This window comes from Ctenocephalides felis, unplaced genomic scaffold, assembly GCF_003426905.1.
Source record: "Ctenocephalides felis isolate EL2017-DRISC unplaced genomic scaffold, ASM342690v1 CF-g0.4_SCAFFOLD_01886, whole genome shotgun sequence".
In the NCBI taxonomy this organism is placed as follows: Eukaryota; Metazoa; Arthropoda; class Insecta; order Siphonaptera; family Pulicidae; genus Ctenocephalides; species Ctenocephalides felis.
The window spans coordinates 59,859,045-59,879,616 of NW_020538040.1; the positions used below are offsets into that span (position 1 = coordinate 59,859,045).

General features: G+C 27.9%; 2 protein-coding genes across 3 annotated transcripts in view; both read left to right on the plus strand.

Annotated features, from left to right (window-relative positions):
* Nucleotides 1-5,442, plus strand: part of LOC113378603 (Y+L amino acid transporter 2) — a 74,472-nt gene extending 69,030 nt beyond the window's left edge. For both annotated transcript variants that reach the window (XR_003367199.1, XR_003367200.1), the window contains exons 14-15: nt 5,103-5,242; nt 5,358-5,442. The gene's annotated coding sequence lies outside the window, so the exon portion shown is untranslated. The remainder of the gene's footprint in view (nt 1-5,102; nt 5,243-5,357) is intronic.
* A 71-nt stretch (nt 5,443-5,513) lies between these two features.
* The window catches only part of LOC113378602 (uncharacterized protein PF11_0213-like), a 43,851-nt gene continuing 28,792 nt past the window's right edge, over nt 5,514-20,572 (plus strand). The window contains 1 exon segment of the mRNA XM_026619148.1: nt 5,514-5,566. Coding sequence (XP_026474933.1) covers nt 5,522-5,566 — 45 coding nt within the window. The 5' untranslated portion in view covers nt 5,514-5,521.

Here is a 20,572-nt window from a genome sequence, read left to right on the forward strand (position 1 = left end):
CTGGGAGCTTAATGAACATAGTCAGATAGTTGTTTGATATGTGTTATTTGTTGTGATGTAATTTCGGTTTTATAGATGTTATATGAAAAAACAGTATAAATGCTCAAAGACAAATTGGACCTTTGTGCCCCACCTTACCCTATATATATATATATATATATATATATATATGTATATATATATATGTGTGTGTGTGTTTGTTTGTTTAAATTTAAATGTATTTATCTGTTACGTTAACAACACCCTCAATTACTCAGCTTACAATTACTCCGAGCACTTAACTTAATTTCCTACCTATACATTTTTCTCACAAATATTCCATATAATATTCTTATTTTCAACAAATTTAGTCATTTCAATTTAATTTAAATACGACCAAAATCTTAAATATAAATTGCAACTTCTGTAAATTAAAATGTAGCACATAGGAAATATGCAGCATATTGTGAAATGGAATTATTGTCGTAAATCATTGTATGAATTTCTGTCACCGGCAGTTTACAAGGATTCTAGTTGAGTGATTAAATGGAACAGACATCAAGCCAAATTTTTCATTTGCAAGAAAGTCTACTTTTTACTTTAATGCATAAGTTTGTGCCAATCATTCGAGTATAAATAGACGCTAAGAAGCATTAAGACAATGTAAAGACAGTGTTTGAAATTGTGCATTGAGACATATTGCTTAACATTTTGATTATTTAGATAAATTATCAGATAGAAAAACATTACAAAAATTAAAACTTAACATCAGTAACAATTGTAAGAATTAAAAGTATAATTGAACACTTTTGCAAATATTTATACAATTTTTTTATATATGTTAAGTATTTGAAATATGTATAAAATTGCAAAAAACTAGCTGTAAGTGGAATTCTGCCTTAAGGCAATTAGGGCATCGTGCCTTAAGGCAAATTGCTGGAACTTCTTGTACCAATTATTATTATTTTTTTAAAAACGATTAACATTTTTGAAAAAATTTTACTTCGTAAAAATTAGATTTTTGAGAAACTAGGAATTTGACAAAAAATTACTTTTTTTGAAAAAAATTTTTGTTGAAAAAAAAATGTTTTCTTTATTTTGACATATTTTGGAAATTCTGAATTTTTTTTTCAAAGCAATCGTACTGCTTTAACTGCATAGAGACAAAATGTCAAAGCGCGTAAGCGCCGCGGCGCCGTCTAACGAATAAAATTGGTACGGAACCCATAGGAATGCAAACAAAATTTATACTTATTGTTAAAATCTCTATAAATTATCTGATAATTTGATGTGCATATGTCTAATGATCATTTTTGACCGCCAAATGTCATTTTTTTTTACTTTTTTTATTAGATCTCCGAAACCGCTAAACCTGCCTTTATGAAAATTTGATCGGTTCTTAACCTTGTCAATACAAGTAAAACGTTTTTTGAATTATTAAAATCAGACGCTCCGTTCTCTTAAAAACTGAGTTACCCTTTTTGGCACTTTTTGCCCCGTATCTTCGGAACGGCTAGACCTGCCTTAGCCAAAAACCAATTAACATATCTCCTTATCAATATGTATCGAATGTTTTTTGAATTATCTAAATCGGTTGATCGGTGCTCCCGAAATCGTCGACGAAAATTTGTATCCGAACATACATACACACACGCACATACACACACACACACATACGTCCATTTTTTCTAAGGTATGCCAAAATGTTCAGAAACCTCTGAAACGTAAAGATATATAAAAATTTTCATTTTCGATTTTTTTGCGATTACTATAACTTGCCCTACGGGAAGTTAAAAACTAATTCTCATCTGAGTTTTGAAAAAATCTGGTATTTTGTAAATTTTGAGAAATTTTAGTTTGAAATTTAAACATAATTGAAGTAATAATTGTTTTAAATTAGGTGTAAGTTAATTTTTACTATTTTGCTAACGAACAATATGGCAATAGTAATGAAGTAAAATAAATCAAAAGACAAAGCTTATGTTAAAAATTTTACAAAAAAAATCGAGAGCATAACGCAAATTAAACAAATAGAAGTTTTTGAGAATTACAATTTTAAGTTAATCTTTACTTTTTTGCGACAAAACAATATGGCAATAGTAATTAAGTAAAATAACTGAAAAGACAAGGTTTACGTTAGAATTTTTTTAATAAAATTCTAATGTTTACACATAAATAATTGAAATATCTGCTTTTATTGATGTGCATGTTATAAGTAATTTGGAAAGGTTCCTATATTTATACGGAACCTAAAATTTTCTATGTAATATATTAACTTCCCGTAGGGTAAGTTATAGTAATCGCAAAAAAATCGGAAATGAAAATTTTTATTTATAGGTTTCTGAATATTTTGGCATACTTTAGAAAAAATGGATATATGTGTGCATACGTGTGTGTATGTATGTATGTTTGTGGTGATACAATTTTTAGCCGACGTTTTTGAGAGCACGTATCAACCAATTGCAACGCGGCGCTTACGCGCTTCGATATTTGGGATAAAAGTTCAAAATAAAAAAAAATGTTTAAATTTAAATTTCCAATTATATTATTACAAATAGTTCAATTTTTTCAAAAATTTCATTGTTCTCAAAAATATATTTTTTTTAAAGTTTTTTAAATTAAAAAAAAATTAATCAAACAGTACGGAAAGTTTAAACATTTTGCCATGAAGTACGATGCCATGCACTACTAGTTGTATTTTGAAATTGTATTCATTTATTTAAAAAATCGGATAATTCAATGTGCATATTTCATAAGCGCTCATTGTATACCTCTAAGGGTTGTTTTTAATATCCATTCATCTAAAACGCATAAAGAATTAATTCTTGAATTTTTTGCGATTTCAACGACTCATATTAAGGGAAGTTAAGAGAAGTAATTAATATTTAATATTAAATTAATCTTTAAAATAAGACCCCCCAAGACTAAAGTAAAACGTTTCCTCCTACATTAACTCCTTAGCACGTTTATATTGCAGTAAACCTACATTTGGGAATCCTCAAATAGCTCAACAGGTAAACGGTACATTGCTCATGTGTCTGCATAAAAGATGACAAGGACATTGCCGCTGTCGTGTCTCTATGTATATCTCCTAGGTTCGATCGATAATCAACAGTTTATTATTAGTTTCAGAAAGACGTTTTATTTGATATTTGTATATTTGGTATTCATGCAATTTGCATTTAGTGTTGAATTAAAAAATATTTTTTTAAGGTATTCAGTTATAATATACTTAAAACAATGACAAATATATCGGGAAACGCAAAACTTACTATGTACTATAGAAATGTGCATGGTATTAGCAAACCATGGTATGGACAACTAAGAAATAAATGTAAGACGTTGGTAACATCGAATTTTATTTTACATTCAATTATAGATGTTTCTCTTCATATCTTTATAAAATGCTCATGTGGCGAATTTAAACAAAATCCGTAGCATCTGATATTAGAATGTGAAAAATACAAATTTCAATGGTCCAAATTTTTAAGTAACAAATAAATTAAATATTAAGAATTCATTTATCCTTACCAGCTTACTTTATTCAATAATACAAATGAAGTTATTTATTATTGCTTAAACAAATATAAAATTAGTAATGTATTAATGTAAAAGTATAAAATAGTTTTGCAGTGATTGACGCATATACTCGTCATGGAAAAATGACAGAATTTGGTGTATTAACAAGTTTATTCGTCAAGCGTATAAAATAGTGACCATTCGCTTTTTTGGAGAATAAAAAAAACAAATAAATTTTTTTGTTTTGTATAACCTCTATAAAAGCTTACATGTAAGCTTTCAGGTGGAGTAAAAAGGATCCACCGAACCTTTACCCTGGCAAAGGTGAAAACATTAAAACATAGTAATAAATAGAATAAAGTTAAAAAAGGCAAATTCACAACAAATAAGATAAATAAATAGTTATTTCAACTCTGCGGATGAATGTTTCTGACCAGATCAAGGTTATGTACAGTGTTCTGTGAACATTTATCTATGAAAATTAGTAATGTATTAATGTAAAAGTATAAAATAGTTTTGCAGTGATTGACGCATATACTCGTCATGGAGAAATGGCAGAATCTAGAGTCGATTCGCAAGCGTATAAAATAGTAACCATTTGCAATTTTGAAAAAAAAAACAAATATATTTTTGTTTTTTTTATGTAACCTCTATAAAAGCTTAAATGTGGGTGGAGTAAAAAGGACCCCCGGAACTTTGCCATAGCAAAGGTGAAAACTTTAAAATATAGTAATAAATAAAAGTGAAGTAAGTAAAAGTAAAGGAGTAAAGTTAAAAAAGGCAAATTCACAAGAAATAAGATAAATAAATAGTTATTTCAACTCTGTTGATGATTTTTTCTGGCCAAATACCATATCAAGGTTATGTACAGTGTATATCTATCTCTGTAAAAATTTATTTATGAAATTGTTTCAATAATGTATCTGTTATTTTGTAAAATCCCTAAAAAAATAAGAATAAGAGATTGGATCTGTCTGCCCCCCTGGCTGTCCCATGTTACTCCGCCTATAAGGTAAACAGGACCAGGTGACAAATTTTTGTAAAACAACAAAAAAAAACACATTTCTACAATGATAAATTAGCTGGACAGATAGTTATTTGTTTGTGTTATTTGCTGTGATATAATTAGTTTGGTTTTCACAATATAATTGTTCAACTCAAGTTGGACCTTTATGCCCCGCTCTACACTTTTTTCTGATAATTGTAAAATTAGATCAATAATATATAATCATGTTAAACTGGTAATTTGTAAGAAGGATCGTATTAAATATATTTAGAAGAAACGATAAATTTATTTGGCCTGAAATCTTAACCTTATGAATTTCCGTGCATCGATAGAAACGCCTGAACCAATAAACGCACGTACACTTTATATTTATATATACTGTATATATATACACATTTAGATCCATGTATATATAGACATATGTATATAGTCATATAAATGTATACGAATGCGTACCTGTATTTATATCGTACCCTAGTTCTTTCCCTCCTTTCTTCGCGCTGGAATAATTTATTTCCGCTATTGAAATATTTTCTTACATAATATTTCATGTTTTCTCTTACTATTAAATATTTATGGGTTATCTTTTATGTTATAGGCGGCGGTGCCACATGACCATGAACAAAACATTCCCTAATTAATCAAATTCAATTTATGCTTTGTTGAGGATCGTACTTTATTCATGAGCATGTCGACGCATGGGCAAATCTGAAATTTAAGCATACTACAATGGAAAAGGTAAATTTAATGATTTAGGAGATGGAAATAGATGACCTTAAATATATATATATATATATATATATATATATATATATATATATATACATATAAATGGAGCTCGGTATTATGTAAGGTATGGTAAGGCTCTAAAACGGCTGAATAGATTTGGTCAGTCTTAGTCTTGAAATATTCGTGCTAATCCAGAGGTTGTCGAAAAGGTAAGATATTATTTCAAAACCGCGTGGAAAATTTACATTTTCAATATATTTTTTTTTTTTTGTAGAAGCGCAATTCAAAATGAAACAATCGACTGCGGCTTATACGTCAAATGTCAAATGGCAAGTATGTTCAATTAAATGTAATAGTTGAAAAAAATTAGAAATACCTTACTTAGCAAAACAATGTTTGCCAGGCCAGCTAGTACATATATACATATATATAAAAATATATCAAGGTGTGTGTATGTGAATATGGTTATGACATGCTTTTTCAAACCGCACATCTTTCCTCCCTTGACATTTTCCTCGATTTTTATTTCGCGTTCTATATTGGAAAAAGAATTACCTAGTTTTCTTTATACGTATTTTTGGGGGAGATAGAAGCGATCGAAAATCTAAATTTCAATGATTCTTGGCTTGCAAACTTATTTTATGAAAATTTTCATGAAATCTTACTATAAAAATAAATATTAATTCTAAATCTAAATTTCAATGATTCTTGGCTTGCAAACTTATTTTATGAAAATTTTCATGAAATCTTACTATAAAAATAAATATTAATTCTAAATCTAAATTTCAATGATTCTTGGCTTGCAAACTTATTTTATGAAAATTTTTATGAAATCTTGCTATAAAAATAAATATTAATTCTAAATCTAAATTTCAATGATTCTTGGCTTGCAAACTTATTTTATGGAAATTTTCATGAAATCTTACTATAAAAATAAATATTAATACTTTGTTACATATTTCTTACTATCTCCAATGGTAAATCAATATAGAACAATAGATAAACTTTTATCATAAACAATAGTATTTTTCTCAAGTAGGAGAGCTTGGTACTTTATGTAACGGGGGTAACTAGTTACAGGCGTTTTTCAATAGTATCTTAAGTAATAATAAAATAGTTTTTTGTCTTGATTAGGCATATTAACCGTCCTGCATAATATTGTTATAGCTACTGTCCCAAAGACCTGCACACTATACAGAACTGTGCAGGCCCGTCATTTTTGATATAAAATATAAATTTGATTTATCATAAAATTTATGATTTATTACTATCGACTAATTTTAAATTTTAAATACCTTATTTTGTTTCAAATTTATTAATTTTTGATAAAGTGTAGCAGTATTTGCGATAGCTAAATTGGTTCATGTAAACAAATCACATTTGGGGTTGAAACAAAACCTTGGACCTAGTTATAACATACAAGATTTATATACAGATTCAAGTGAAGAACGGGTGGAATTTATAGTTTGTAAGATGTGAGCACATGTAAATTGTGTTACAGGAGATACTATACATTTTATTTGTATTATGATAATAATCGTAGTTTACGTTGATTTATGATAAAAATTGATATTACAGAAAATATTATATATTTTATCTGAATTAATTATAGTTTACGTTGACGTATGCAAAGAATTACTTAAAAGCAAGTCAATTTTCTTAAAAGTTAGTAAAGAATAAATTATCACAGACCTTATTCTTGTTTTTTATCGTTAGTACTTACCGCGGTATATGTTACAACTAGCCTTTGGGACTAGTAAGTTGTAACACCTAACTTGGTAAGTTTATATATATAATTATATATTATAAGAGGTATTGTTAACACTGCACTTTTTCTAGTCTATTAATTGTGAAATAATGAACAGCATTTGTGAAATTGTTTTCAATTAATTCAGTTATGTAGTTACAATAACTATCCATCTTTATTTTGTAGAAATATAATCACTGAATCTCAAGATATATTAATTTAAAAAGCTGTCCCAACAAGCCCCTAGCTCTCCTATATATTTTTATTATTCTACTTGCAATAAAAACGGTGCACTTTTCTTTAGATTATTATACTTCAACATTAATAAGCATTATTCAATGCGGTCATTTTATGTTAATGTTCTATTTTATTGTTCTAAATGTATAAAATGAAAATAAAACTAATTTTGAATAAATAAAATAAATAAAGCACTCGTGGATTTTATAGTAGAATCCACTTACTATAAATTCACACTGAATATAAAAGAACTGCGTCAGACTTTAAACAAGATTTCTGAAAATGCCAATCTCTCACTAGTTGTCATTCCAAATGATTAAACTTTTCATGTAGTCTGTAGACAAATCCGATAATTAAATTTTGAGCAATGTCGTCTACTTTGTACCTTGTAAAGGTTGTTTGTCGAAATTGGATTGGAGACTATTCGGAAAACCTCTAAACAAAACTCCAACAATATGTTAGCAATTTGATAAATAAAAGTTTTGGTCTCTGGTGATATTTTTTTAATTAAAACAACGTTTTATTATTTTTGAAAGAATTTTGAGTTCAGTGTGATTAAACACAAAAATGTATTTATTTGTGAATTAATTAAATTAGGAAACACTTTGACAAAAGCCTCGATAAATGTTTATGCAAAACATATTTAGAAAATAAACTTCACAATGGATATTTTAAGCAGAATGGATATTATAAGTTATAATGACATGTCATTATGTCAATGAAAAAGGTGCATCACCTATATCTCAAAAGCAAGTAAAGTTAAGAATTTTTTAACAACAATATTTGAAAGTAGAAGGAAAAAGATGTATAACCGCCATCACATTTATTCTTACGGCGATACAATCGGTATATAAAAGGCAATCTTTGAAAATCTATAACATAAGCATTTTCTTTCGTTGTTGGTTTTTTGGATTTGAGCACCGTTGTTTAGTTTACGAGACCTTAATATTATCTATATGTTAATTATTTGTATTATAAGACGTATTGTTAATTTTAAGTTAGATTCAGCAGTTTATTTTTTGTACCTAGCTCACACGTGGGTGGGGTAAAAAGAACTGAACTTCTACGCTGGCAAAGGTGTATTCAATAAAAAATAGTGAATGAAAAAATAAATCAAGTTAAAAAATACAATTTTACAAGAGATAAATTATATAAGTAGTTATTCCAAAAAAATTATGTAGAAAATTATACTCATGAAATTTATATTTTGCATTGAGTGAATAATGAAACTATTATTTTGTCAAATCTTTTTAAAACTAAAAATAGGACATTAAATCTGTTTGCCCTCTGGAAGTCCCATTTTACCCTGTCTACGTAGTTAATATAACTAGGTGACAAATTTTTAAGAAACAGCAAAAAAAAGATTTCTGCAATTATGAATTAGCTAGGAGTTTAACTGAACATAGTCAGATAGTTGTTTGTTTGGTATATGTTATTTGTTGTGTTATAATTAGTTTGGTTTTTACAATATATTTGCTAGAAGTCAAATTGGACCTTTGTGCTCTGCCCTAACCTATATAGAATAAAACTCCATGTTTAATACTACTTCTCTCATTACACACCACTTTACTCCGGTCCCCGCTCTTTGAAACTTGAAACATATTGTTCATTTCCCGGATAATACACTTTTTTATAGAAACGGATTTTTGGGCCGGTTCTTGGGAAATCGCCTTCACGGGTTTTTGCTATACATACATATACATATAATTGTAACAATGCTCAGAAATCAAATATCGTTCTCATTCAGTGAAATCATCCAATCAAATTGAAATCGTGACCAGAATATTACAACATTCTTTTTTCAATTTAAATAGAAATATTCTTTAAAGTGTTTAAAATTTCTCTTACGGGTTTTAGTTCAGCACAATATATAATATAAAAGCGACGCCCTAACTCAGAACCCCATAGCATGGCACATTCCAGCACGATTCCACTCGCTCGTGGAAAATAATTTATAGAGTTCTCTTAAAAACTAGAATTATTCTAATAGATAAAATTCCATTCTAAGAAATTGAATCGCTTCATCGCTAAGTATTAATTCAACAGATAAATAACCGCAAATACAGACGATGAAAGTTTATGATTAATCTGCATTTAAATTATGCTGACATAGGTATATATATATATATATATATATATATATATATATATATAGTGTCTAATAATTGAGACTCAACAAAAACATGAATTTATTTATATATTTATTATAAAATCCATTCGTTCCGTATGTAGTTCTTGCATTCAGAGAAGTCAAAAGAATCTAAGAAAAATTTTATTTTAATTTTACTAATGTAGCCAAACTAGTCAAAATTTGACAACAATTGTTTACTGAATACATTGTCATGCTAAAACACAATACCGATTTTTTTAACCCAATCTAAAGAAAATTTATTTAAAAAACATTTTTCGGAAGAAAGTTTCACCCAGATCAATAAATAAAGGCAATGACATTTCTACAGTATGTGATACGAACATTTGGCTTTTGGCTTGTGTTTCGAAGCTTATAAAGTAATAAAAATATGGAAGTTTTATCCGGATCTGTAGCCAAAAAGCAATAAATAAACGCAACGACAATTTTACTCTGTCTAACAAATATTTGGGTTCCGGATTGTATTTCGAAGTTTGATAATAAAAACATGTGTAGACAAAATTCACAATGAGTTTTACTTATTTTGAAATCTTGTTAAAATTATGCTTTTTTTAAAAAAAAATTTATTGTATCTTCAATTAATCTTCAGATTGCATACATACCCTTTTTGTAAAAAGTTATTTAGTCAGAAAAATTGTGAAAAATATTTATATAAACCTTCTGTTTTATTACATATTGTAATGCTATACCATATCCTTATTGAAAAGCAAATTGAAATTATTTTTACTTTTTTACTTGTAGTTTAAACTTTATTGTTACATATCTTAAATTTTAAATTTTATTTCCATTGAAAAAAAGCTAGGACCATAGCCAAAACATTTGGATTTTATATTAAATTTTTGAAGAAATACGAATTTTTTTATTGATGCTAAGCCCAATTATTGTATTCTGTTAATACATCTGTCAACATCAAATTCAAAGCTATTTAATATATATATATATATATATATATATATACTAGCGGGCCCGGCAAACGTTTAGCCATACAAATCAAATTTATTGAATGTCCTTTACTGGACAGTTGTAAATAAAAGAGATAATAATAAAAAATATTCATTTTAAAAATAACTGCAGAAGTGTGAGATAAGTGTAAGAAACAGCTATCACAAATGAAATTGATGGTTTACCCACTGCAACGCATGTCTCATATAAATATTCTTCAGATATATTAATTATTCGATTGCCAGCTTAAGGACAGTGAAAATTTAGAGTTTTGTGTTATTTTTATGTTTTTCGAAAGACCCCAATTGTCAGAGAATTGACTACAAAATTAAAAAAAAGTGTTAGTGATAAAAAAATGTTTTTAAGTAAACTTTAAACTTTGTCATGAACTCAAAAAATATGAACTAAACTTAAGTCAAAAACATTCTACTTGAGCGAAGATTACTAAAATGACTTTTACAAAATAAGGGTTTGTGGTAGGAGAATGAAAATTTAGAGCTTTTTATTTTTGCATAGATTTGTTGCCGATCAAAATAATATATATTTTTTGAGACAATATGCTGGGAGTAAATGTATTTAAAGAATTTATCTCCTGTGAGATATCTCTTTTTTATTTTTTGACATTTTATTTAAGATCGTATGACCATTTTTTTCAATCTTCGATTAGGAGTTTCCTCACCTAATTCTTTTAAATATTTGTTTGGGTGACCTAGAAATTTTTCTTTTATTACTTTTCAAGTCTTTGTGTAGAGTGTCATTCGTAATATACCAGGGTGCATTCTTAAAATTTTCGATTACGTTCTTTGTATTGTTTTTATATTTGAATTATTTGCGCACGTCCAAAGCTCAATTCCATATGTCCAGATTGGATAATTATTGTTTTATATAATAGGAGTTTATTTTCATAACACATATTTGAATTCCTGCCAATTAACCAGTATAACTCTTTAAGCCTAAAATTTAGTGCCATATGTGTTTTTTTAATTACAAATTATTAAAAAATAAAATTTAAAAAATTTACCATAAAATATAAAAAAATAGGCGTGAGCAACCCATACCTCTTATTAGTTATACTAATTGCGATTATGAAATTTATTAAAAATCGATCAAATTAAGAGCTAAAACTTTCCGAGAATTGTTTTTTTATCAATTTGGAACCATTTGAGCCCTTGGGAACAAGGAAATTCAAAAATGTCCATATTAAGAACCACCCTAACATGTATGTATGTATATATATGCATCGGTGTTTAATCATGTAAATATAATTTTACTTGACAGTTCGAAACGTTCGAGATAATTGAATTGATTATGAAAAATTCAATCACTATTTCGGTCGTTTCCAATAACTTACACGAGCCGGAAGTTAATACGTTGATTGGATAATTACGGCCCGCGCGCGGAATCTGTTTGAAATTGCACAGCGGGAACGCGGCAACTGCGATTTGGGGTAGATCGTATCATAATTTACTACATTTTCAATTCGGATACATAGGTACTCGACAGAGAAAAAAAACTGTCATAGATATACACTCTACTCTACTCTTGCTGCTACTAGTTTAAAGAATAATATACTGTGGATCATTTTAATTTTACATTAAAATACTAAATATTTTAAGTGTCGTTTTAACCTTAAGGGGGTATTCTAGTGAAGAGGCATAAATTTTAGGTCATTTTTAAATTATCGTAAAAAATCATTTTTTTTACTATAATTTTTTATAGTTTATCACTGTTACAAGAGTACAGAAAAAAAAATAAAAAAAAAGTTTAATAATTAGCAGTCGTTGAAGTGGGGGGTCACAAGAAAGAGGCATTATTCTAGAATGATATCGTTATGGAATATACTAGGATTACTTTAAAAAAAATGTCAAAACGGCGACTGTTTGAAAAAAAAGAACTGTTTTCTCACCACATTTTGAGTGTCTCGATTTTTTATAAATAGTAAAAATTGAAATTTGGGGGTGAGGCTAGTATATATCACAGAGATGTCTATAAACGAGATTCACTGAAAATTTCAAGTAAATCGGCTCAGTAGAACTCGAGAAATCGTGGACATGGTTTTAAAAAAGACATTTTTGAGAAAATTACAGTCAAATAGCTGTATTTCCGAAAATAATTCAAATATTAAATAATTATCTCATACACGTATTCTTGAAGCTTTGAAAATATGAAAAAAAAAACAAATAAAAAAACGTTTTTTTTGGAATCTCTACGCTAAAATACCCCCTGAAATGATCTCCTACCGAAAATCGATAGCTAGACCTGATATTCGAATTATATTGTCCCCTTGTAAATATGTTTTTAGTTCTTTTGGTGGACCTTAATTATTATAAACGATGTTACAACATTTGATTTATATTAAACTAGGTGTAAGTGGCAATTTGTATTAAGGAAAGTTGCATGAACTTTCCGACATGTGCAAATAATAAACTTAATTATTAAGAGTTGGTGACTTAACTTAATTATTAAGTCTTATTAAAATTTTCACAAAGAGATTTAACAATTATTTACCAAAATTATTTATTTAACGATATTTAACAAAAACGACCAGAATTATTACCAAATGATGTTTTTAAAATAGTTTTAAAGTTTTCAAAATCAGTTTAGAATTTATAGCAAAACCGTGAGCAAATTTAAGATTTATCTACTAATTGTGAAGGGACGGCTCGACCGATGGTGACGAAATGACGTTCAAATTTTTGAAATTAGTGCAGCCACACTATTTTGAAAGTTTAGATTTTGCCCCGCATGAACACAAACATACTTTTTGTTTAATTTTGATGTCAAACGATTAAGAATGACCTGAAAAGGTCAATATAAATAAATAACAAGATAATATAAAACCAGCAAATAGAATTTTTAAGCGATAACATAAATTTCTTCGGGAAGTTCAAAACTAAAAAAGATATTCTTATCTGGTATTTGATATAATCTTTGTAAAAAACCATCACTTTGCCAAAGAGAAATTCATTCATACACATATTTTTTGGAATGGTGCGTTTTTATTTATGCATTTTAATATAGAACTAGATCAAGTACAAAATAGTTTGAGTTTTGAATAAATAAAGTCTCAACAAAATTTATTAAGTCATTGTTCCGAGGATATAATTTGTTGTTTTCTGCAGGAATTGCCTCGTAAAATTTTAATCCTGTTGGCCCCGAACATTTGCTTCATATTAGTTTTTTTCACAGGAACATATGTATTTTTATGAAGAAAAATTAAATTAACAGGTAAACTAAAAATTGAAGATCTAAAGATAAATCGCTGAAATAGTAACCTAACTGCTATCATACAAAGTTATAACCATACAGAAATAATTTTTCATTAAATTTATTCTATGTAGCATAAAAAATGGTAGTAGAGTTTTACATGCAGAATACCCTATTTGAATAGCTAAATTGATTAAACGCAAACCAAATATCGCCGAGTCAACTTTTAATTACGGAGAGACAGTTTAAATTTAATTCAAACTAAGTCCATAGCCGCAACGTATCTTGCAAGAATAAAATTAATGAAGCAAATTATTGGACGGGGAGAATTTTCTTAGTTTGCAAATGTAACACAAGGGAGCTGACAGTTAGATTCATTTATCAGAAATGTTGTAATTATGTTTTCTGGAAAGTCTGCCATTGTCTTTGTTTTATATGACATCATCAACTTAACTTATAGTCTTTCTGTGAGTCAGTACCACAACTGAATTTATAGTGACATTAATATTAAAGATCACGTCGTGGGTTTTTGAATATGATAATTATATTATATGCAAAGACATATGTTCAACTGCACATTATTTTGTTGATGTTTATAAAGGAACAAACTATCAATATATGAGATCTTCTCTTGCTTACTGTATACACAAGGTGGAAATTAAGTTACACAAATTGTGGAAATACATGCTCTCGAATCCATAAAACCAACCCTTTCATTAGGATTGCCATTATTAATTTTAATAATTTAATGGCCCAAATTGGGCATATCTCTCACATATGTTTATGTATCCCTTGCGAACAATATACGTTTATCAATTGAATTAACAATGAATTAACAAACGTTATCGTAAGAAATTATACACAGAGGCATTATAAAGATTATCTTTAGTCAATAATTGAATTCGAGTAATATCACCAAACATTTAATATGTATTAATATAATTAATAAAGACGATTAAGTTTTTAATTGGCATATATTTTTATATATTTTTCATACGTTATTCGACAGGTAGTTATTATAGCAAAAGTAAGCACATCGGTTGCATTGCTATAATACATGTAAAATAGGGTACATCTGGGCTTAAAGGTCCGCGGGTAAAAAGGTCTACCACTAATATCTCCAAAATAAACAAAGATAGAAATTTTTAACAACAATATTTTAAAGTAGAGGGAAAACTATGTATAATCAACCATCGTCGCAATCAAGAGGTAAACGAAAATGATTGAAAATCTATAACAAAAGTATTTTCTTTCGTTGTTAGTTTTTGGATTGTGAGCACTGTTGTTTAGTTTACAGGACCTTAATATAATTTAGCTATACATTATTTAATTGTTTTACAATATGTATTGTTAATTTTAAGTTAGATTCAGCAGATGTTTTTATATAAGCTTTGTAATAGCATAGTTGTGGATGGGGTAAAATGGACCAACTGAATCTTTGTCCTGGCGTAAACAATATTAAATAAATATTAAATAAACAATATTAAAATGTAAAAAAAGTTAAAAAAAACAATCTTACGAGAGATAAATTAATAAATTATAAATGGTTATTACAACTCTGCTAATGAATATTTTTGACTAAATACGAGATCAGGGTTATATGCAATGTTATCCCTGTAAAAAATGTACTCATAAAATTTATATTTTGCATTGGTTGAATAATGAAGATATTATTTTGTAAAATCCCTTCAAAATTAAATATAAGACATTGGATCTGTTTGATCCTTGACCATCCCAATTTAATTACTAAAATTTTCGTATAATAGCAATAAAGCACATGTCTATAATAATGAATTAGCCTGGCAGTTTTACCAGGTAAAACTACCAGGTTTTACTGATTATAATCACATAGTTGTTTGTTTGATATGAGTTATTTGCGGTGATATAATTGATTTAGTATTCACAAGATAATTGCCTAAAGTCAAATTGGGCCTTTGTGCCCCGCCCTATCCCATATATACATTATTTGTATGTGAATATAAATCATTCGAAACAATTTGTTCTTCAACTTTACTGATCTATATAATGATTGTTTTATTTTGTAATGGTTTATTATAAAGAATAACTTCTCTATATCATTTCACAGTGTACCTTCTTGTATTGCTATAAACTTGGTCATAAAATTCTGATATTACTCTTTTATGCTCTCATAAAAAATATGCCGCTTCAGATAAAGCGTAAGTATATACGAATGTAGATCAATATCGATGTGAATTGATGATATGAATTTTTAATTTCAATGCAATTAAACGATAATTACATATTTTTAAATTTTGATTTAAATTTCCCGAACAGAGCATTTAAACCTTCAGTCATCGTTCCTTTAATCGGTCTCACTATTATAAGAAGAATTACGACTTCCGATATTTATTGAAATAAAAGTTTGTTTGTATAATCGAGAATACTTCTTAAAACTAGTATAATGGCCAGTGCTGGATTTACAGTAGGGGCAATCGGGGCTACTGCCCAGGGCGGCAAATTTTGGGGGGCGGCAAAATTTGGATAGTGAGAAAAAAATTCTATACAATATAATCAACTTTTTTTTAACGTTTTTTATTTCAAGAAATATTATTGACAAAGCATAATACGATTGCAATGCAAAATTTGGGTTGAAATAACCGATAACTAAAATTTATTACTTTGCCTTGCCTCAAATTAGTTAATAAGTTATCAAATTTGGCTATTTGGCTAATATAAAAAGCAATAAACAAGCTGAAAGTTTAAGAAAAATATGTTCTTCAGTTCTCGAGCCCTCTTAAAATGACGAATTTGTGCACTTCCAGCTTATAGCGTCGAAAAAAATTTAAACTATTGACTCATGGCATTGTGCCTTAAGACAAATTACTGAAACATCCCGTACTGAAAATTACATTTTATAAAGAGCTTTAAATTTTTTTGAAAAATGAAAAAAAAAGACTTTTAAAACACATTTTTTGTATTTTGAAATTTTTCGAAAATTATGAACTTTTTGCAAAAAATCGCGCTGCGTAGCTGTTTCAGAAAAGAAATATCGAAACTCAATTACCATTACCAGCACGTCTCCCCATCAATACAAATCTGATATTTCTTAATTATTCAAGTCGATTTCGAGAACACGGATCAACCGATTTAAATAATTCAATTCCTATTGATAAGGAAACGTGCTGATTAGTTATTTGCCAAGGCAAATCCAACTATTTTGAAGATACGGGCCAAAATGCCAAAATTGATAATTCAATTTTTGAAAAGCGTCCAATATCAAAAAAATTACAGAATAAATAACTGCTTAAATTTGTTGGGGGCAGGTTTAACGGTTTCGATGATCCAATAAAAAAAATTAAAAAAGAAACATTTGGCGGACAAAAGTGATCATAAGACATATGCACATTAAATTATCAGATATTTTAAAGATATTATAATAATAAGTATAAATTTTGTTTACATTTATATGCGTTCTGTAACATTGTTTATCCGTTAGACTGCGACGCGGCGCTTACGCGCTTCTATATTTTGTCTCTAAGCAGCTGAAGCAGCGCGATTTCTTTAAAAAAAGTTCGAAAGTTCATAAAATTTCAGGGATGGGGCGGCATTTTTGTCAGTGCCCCGGGGCGCCAAATTTCTAAATCCGGCCCTGATAATGGCTCTAGCTTTGTGTGCACATTGATCATATAATTGTTAATATTTTATAGAATAGAGAATTTATGAACTATATATAAGGTTGTTCATTATTTATCAAATCATTTTTAACTTTTATTTTCAAAATATAATCACTAATTTCAGTAATTAATAATTAATAGGCAAAATGAATGATCACTTTATAGTTCACTTTAATAAATTTTTTCGAATAAAATGAACTTTGATGGGTCACCGGCGACAAACAAAATGCTAACAATAGAGTAGGGTGGGGCACAAATATACAATTTGACTTTAAGTAATTATACTATCTAAACCAAATAAACTATATCACAAAAAATAGCACGTGTCAAACAACAACTGTCGAACTATATTCAGTAAATTTCTAGTTAATTTCTAATTATATAAGTGATTTTTTTTCAATTTTGTCATGTGTCTCTTTTTACCCCATAAGCTGGGTAAAAACGGACAGCCAGGGGGCAACCAGATCCAATGTCTTAATTTTGAATTTAAAGAGATTTTACGAAATAATAGCTACATTATTCAACCAATGGAAAATATAAATTTCATGCGTACATTTTTTATAAAGACGAAGTACCTTGATCTGGTATTTTGTCAGAAATATTTATCAGCAGAGTTGATATAACTATTTATTTAATTTATCTCTCGTGAATTTTTTTTAACTTAATTCACTTTTTTATTTATTATTTTTTATTATTTACACCTTTGCCAGCGTAAAGGTTCAGTTGGTTCTCATTTAAATGTAAGCTTTTATCGAGGGTATATAATAAAATCTTAAAATTAACAATACATCACATCTTATAAAACTAATAAAAATAATGTATACTTAAAAATTATATTAAGGTCTCGTAAACTAAAAAACAGTGCTCACAACAAAAAAAAACTTTTGTTTTGTCTTTTCAAACATGTCGCAATTGCAAGTCGTAAGAATCAAAGTGGTGGCTGGTTATATACATTATGCCCCCTACTTTCAAATATTATTGTTGAAAAAATTGTAACAATACTTGTTTTTAACATATAGGTGGTGGACCTTTTCAGCCGCGGATCTTCAATCCCTGCTGTACCCTATTTGTTAAATAACTAAAACAAAAAATAAAAATAAAACATAACAATAACGTATTTTCTTAAAATCATTTTTTGATGCAGTTAGGTTGCAAATAAGATAATGCCCTATGTAACGAGATAAATCATTTAACTGAATAATACAATATAATGTGCAGAATAATAACAAAAAACACTATTTATGAATAAATACAATTTGTAACATTAAAAGGTTGAAAATATTAGAGTTAGTATAGCAATAATTTATGTATGAGCGTGCTATAATTTAATGTCTCTACAAAAAATTAATCAGTGCACACAATTGAATTAATATTGAAAAGGGCATTTATTTTACCACAAAACATTCATATTAGTAATTATGTGTTTCGGGATTTTCACTGAACAAGTTTGACTAATGTTCTGTAGTTATTTTATTTTCAAATGCAATTTAAAACAATATATCACAAATATTTTATTGCAATTCTCTATAAAGTGCAACATTTGTAATATTAATTTTATTAGTTTTTGCAGACCGTTTCTATTGAATGATGTTTGTATCGTTGCATTTGGTTCAACGAGGTGTCATTTGCATACAATTGAATTAATTGAAAATAAAAAATGTTTGTATTTTTTGCAATTACTCGCATCATATATTGCACGGTCCTTTGATTCCATCGCCTTTTGATCTTTATCATGCAATCTACATGTACGAACGATGTTTGAGATACATATCTATTTTATTTTATTATGAAATATTTTATTACTTTGATGTTTTCGTAATAGCAGCATACTCTATCGTAATATTGCAACGAAATCTGCAGTGTTTGCATTTTGTTGAAATTGTCTTCGTTCATATATATGGAGTCCAAATATAGTCTTATTGTTTAAATTGACTACATTTCTTTGAGATAGGGTAGACACCTCCAGGACGGTTGTGACACGTATAAATATAGGTTAAAACAGTAGCTATAAACATCAAAATAGTAATTTTATAATCAAAAAATCTTAGTGAATTGAATTTTTCTTTACCTTTCTCTTTCGTATTTTATTTTAGTTAAGTAATATTGTTTTCTCCCGAAAAGGACAAAAAATGTTACAGCATACACATGTCACATAAAACAAAATTAATTGTTGGTAATTAACTACTAATGTTCAACTTGTTCAAATTAACAAACAAAGTGATCTATGTATGTATATACAAGTTATTATTTTAAAAAATCGGACAAAAACACGGTAATGTAGGGCGCTGACTCAATGCAATAATGGAAACTTGTTCGAATAACGGAAACATACGTGTGCTTTTTCCCTTTGAACTTCATATCAAAATCAGTATAGTTTAGCTGTTATGACAACTGTCACTACCGTACCCAGTATTCACTACTTTTTCATAATATTGCAATAAAATCTGTAAAGTTTGCATTTTGTTCTTATCTATAGAGTCCAAATATAATCTTATTGTTTAAATGGAATACATTTCTTTGGCATACGATAGAACAAAAGTTAAATAGCAGTTATAATTTATTTATAAATCAGACTAATAATTGAAAATTTCATTGTTGTATATACACGTCTACTTATTTATAGATATAATAATATAAATTCATTCTTATTTATTGATAACTTATAAAACTTTGTTTAAGACATATAATGATCATTTGATATATTTACATATTTTATCTAAAATGGTTTGGGCAATTGTCACGATCGTGTTTCTTATTTGGGTGAATAATTTGAAATATATTGGGAGCATGTATTGAAATGCCGTGAATAATTATTTTTTACATGAACTAATCAAACTAGAAAGTGCAACGCATTTGTTATAACTTTCAAAATATTTTTTCACGATATACTCGTTTTTTATTTTGGAGCATATTTCATGGCAGATGATTTTTATTGCAGATTATAGAATTATTATAAAAACGTGGCAGGTGGTGCAGTTTTCTTTTTATTAACCAAATCCATCGGCTAAAACGATTTATACACTTTCTCCACCCATCGGTAAAACTCATTATTATTATTATTCTTTTAAAATTAATAGTACGTTGTACCACTCCGTTTTCTATTACAATACGTACTATTTGAATTACGTTTTTATACAGGTTTGAAACAAATAATATTATTTTCATTTTTACATAATTTAAAATATAAAATATCTCTTAATAGTATATAAAAAATCATAGTGCCTATTTCAGCTAACATGACATTCTTCTATTTAATTAATTAGTTATTTATATAAATTTTTTAGTCAAATTGTTCGACTGCCACTTACAATATTCAGAATTTTTTATTCAATTGCAATGAAACTATTTGAACTATGTCAGAGTACGTTTTTAATAATATTCCAACGCATGAATTCTAACAAAAACCACAGTTGCTTAATTGA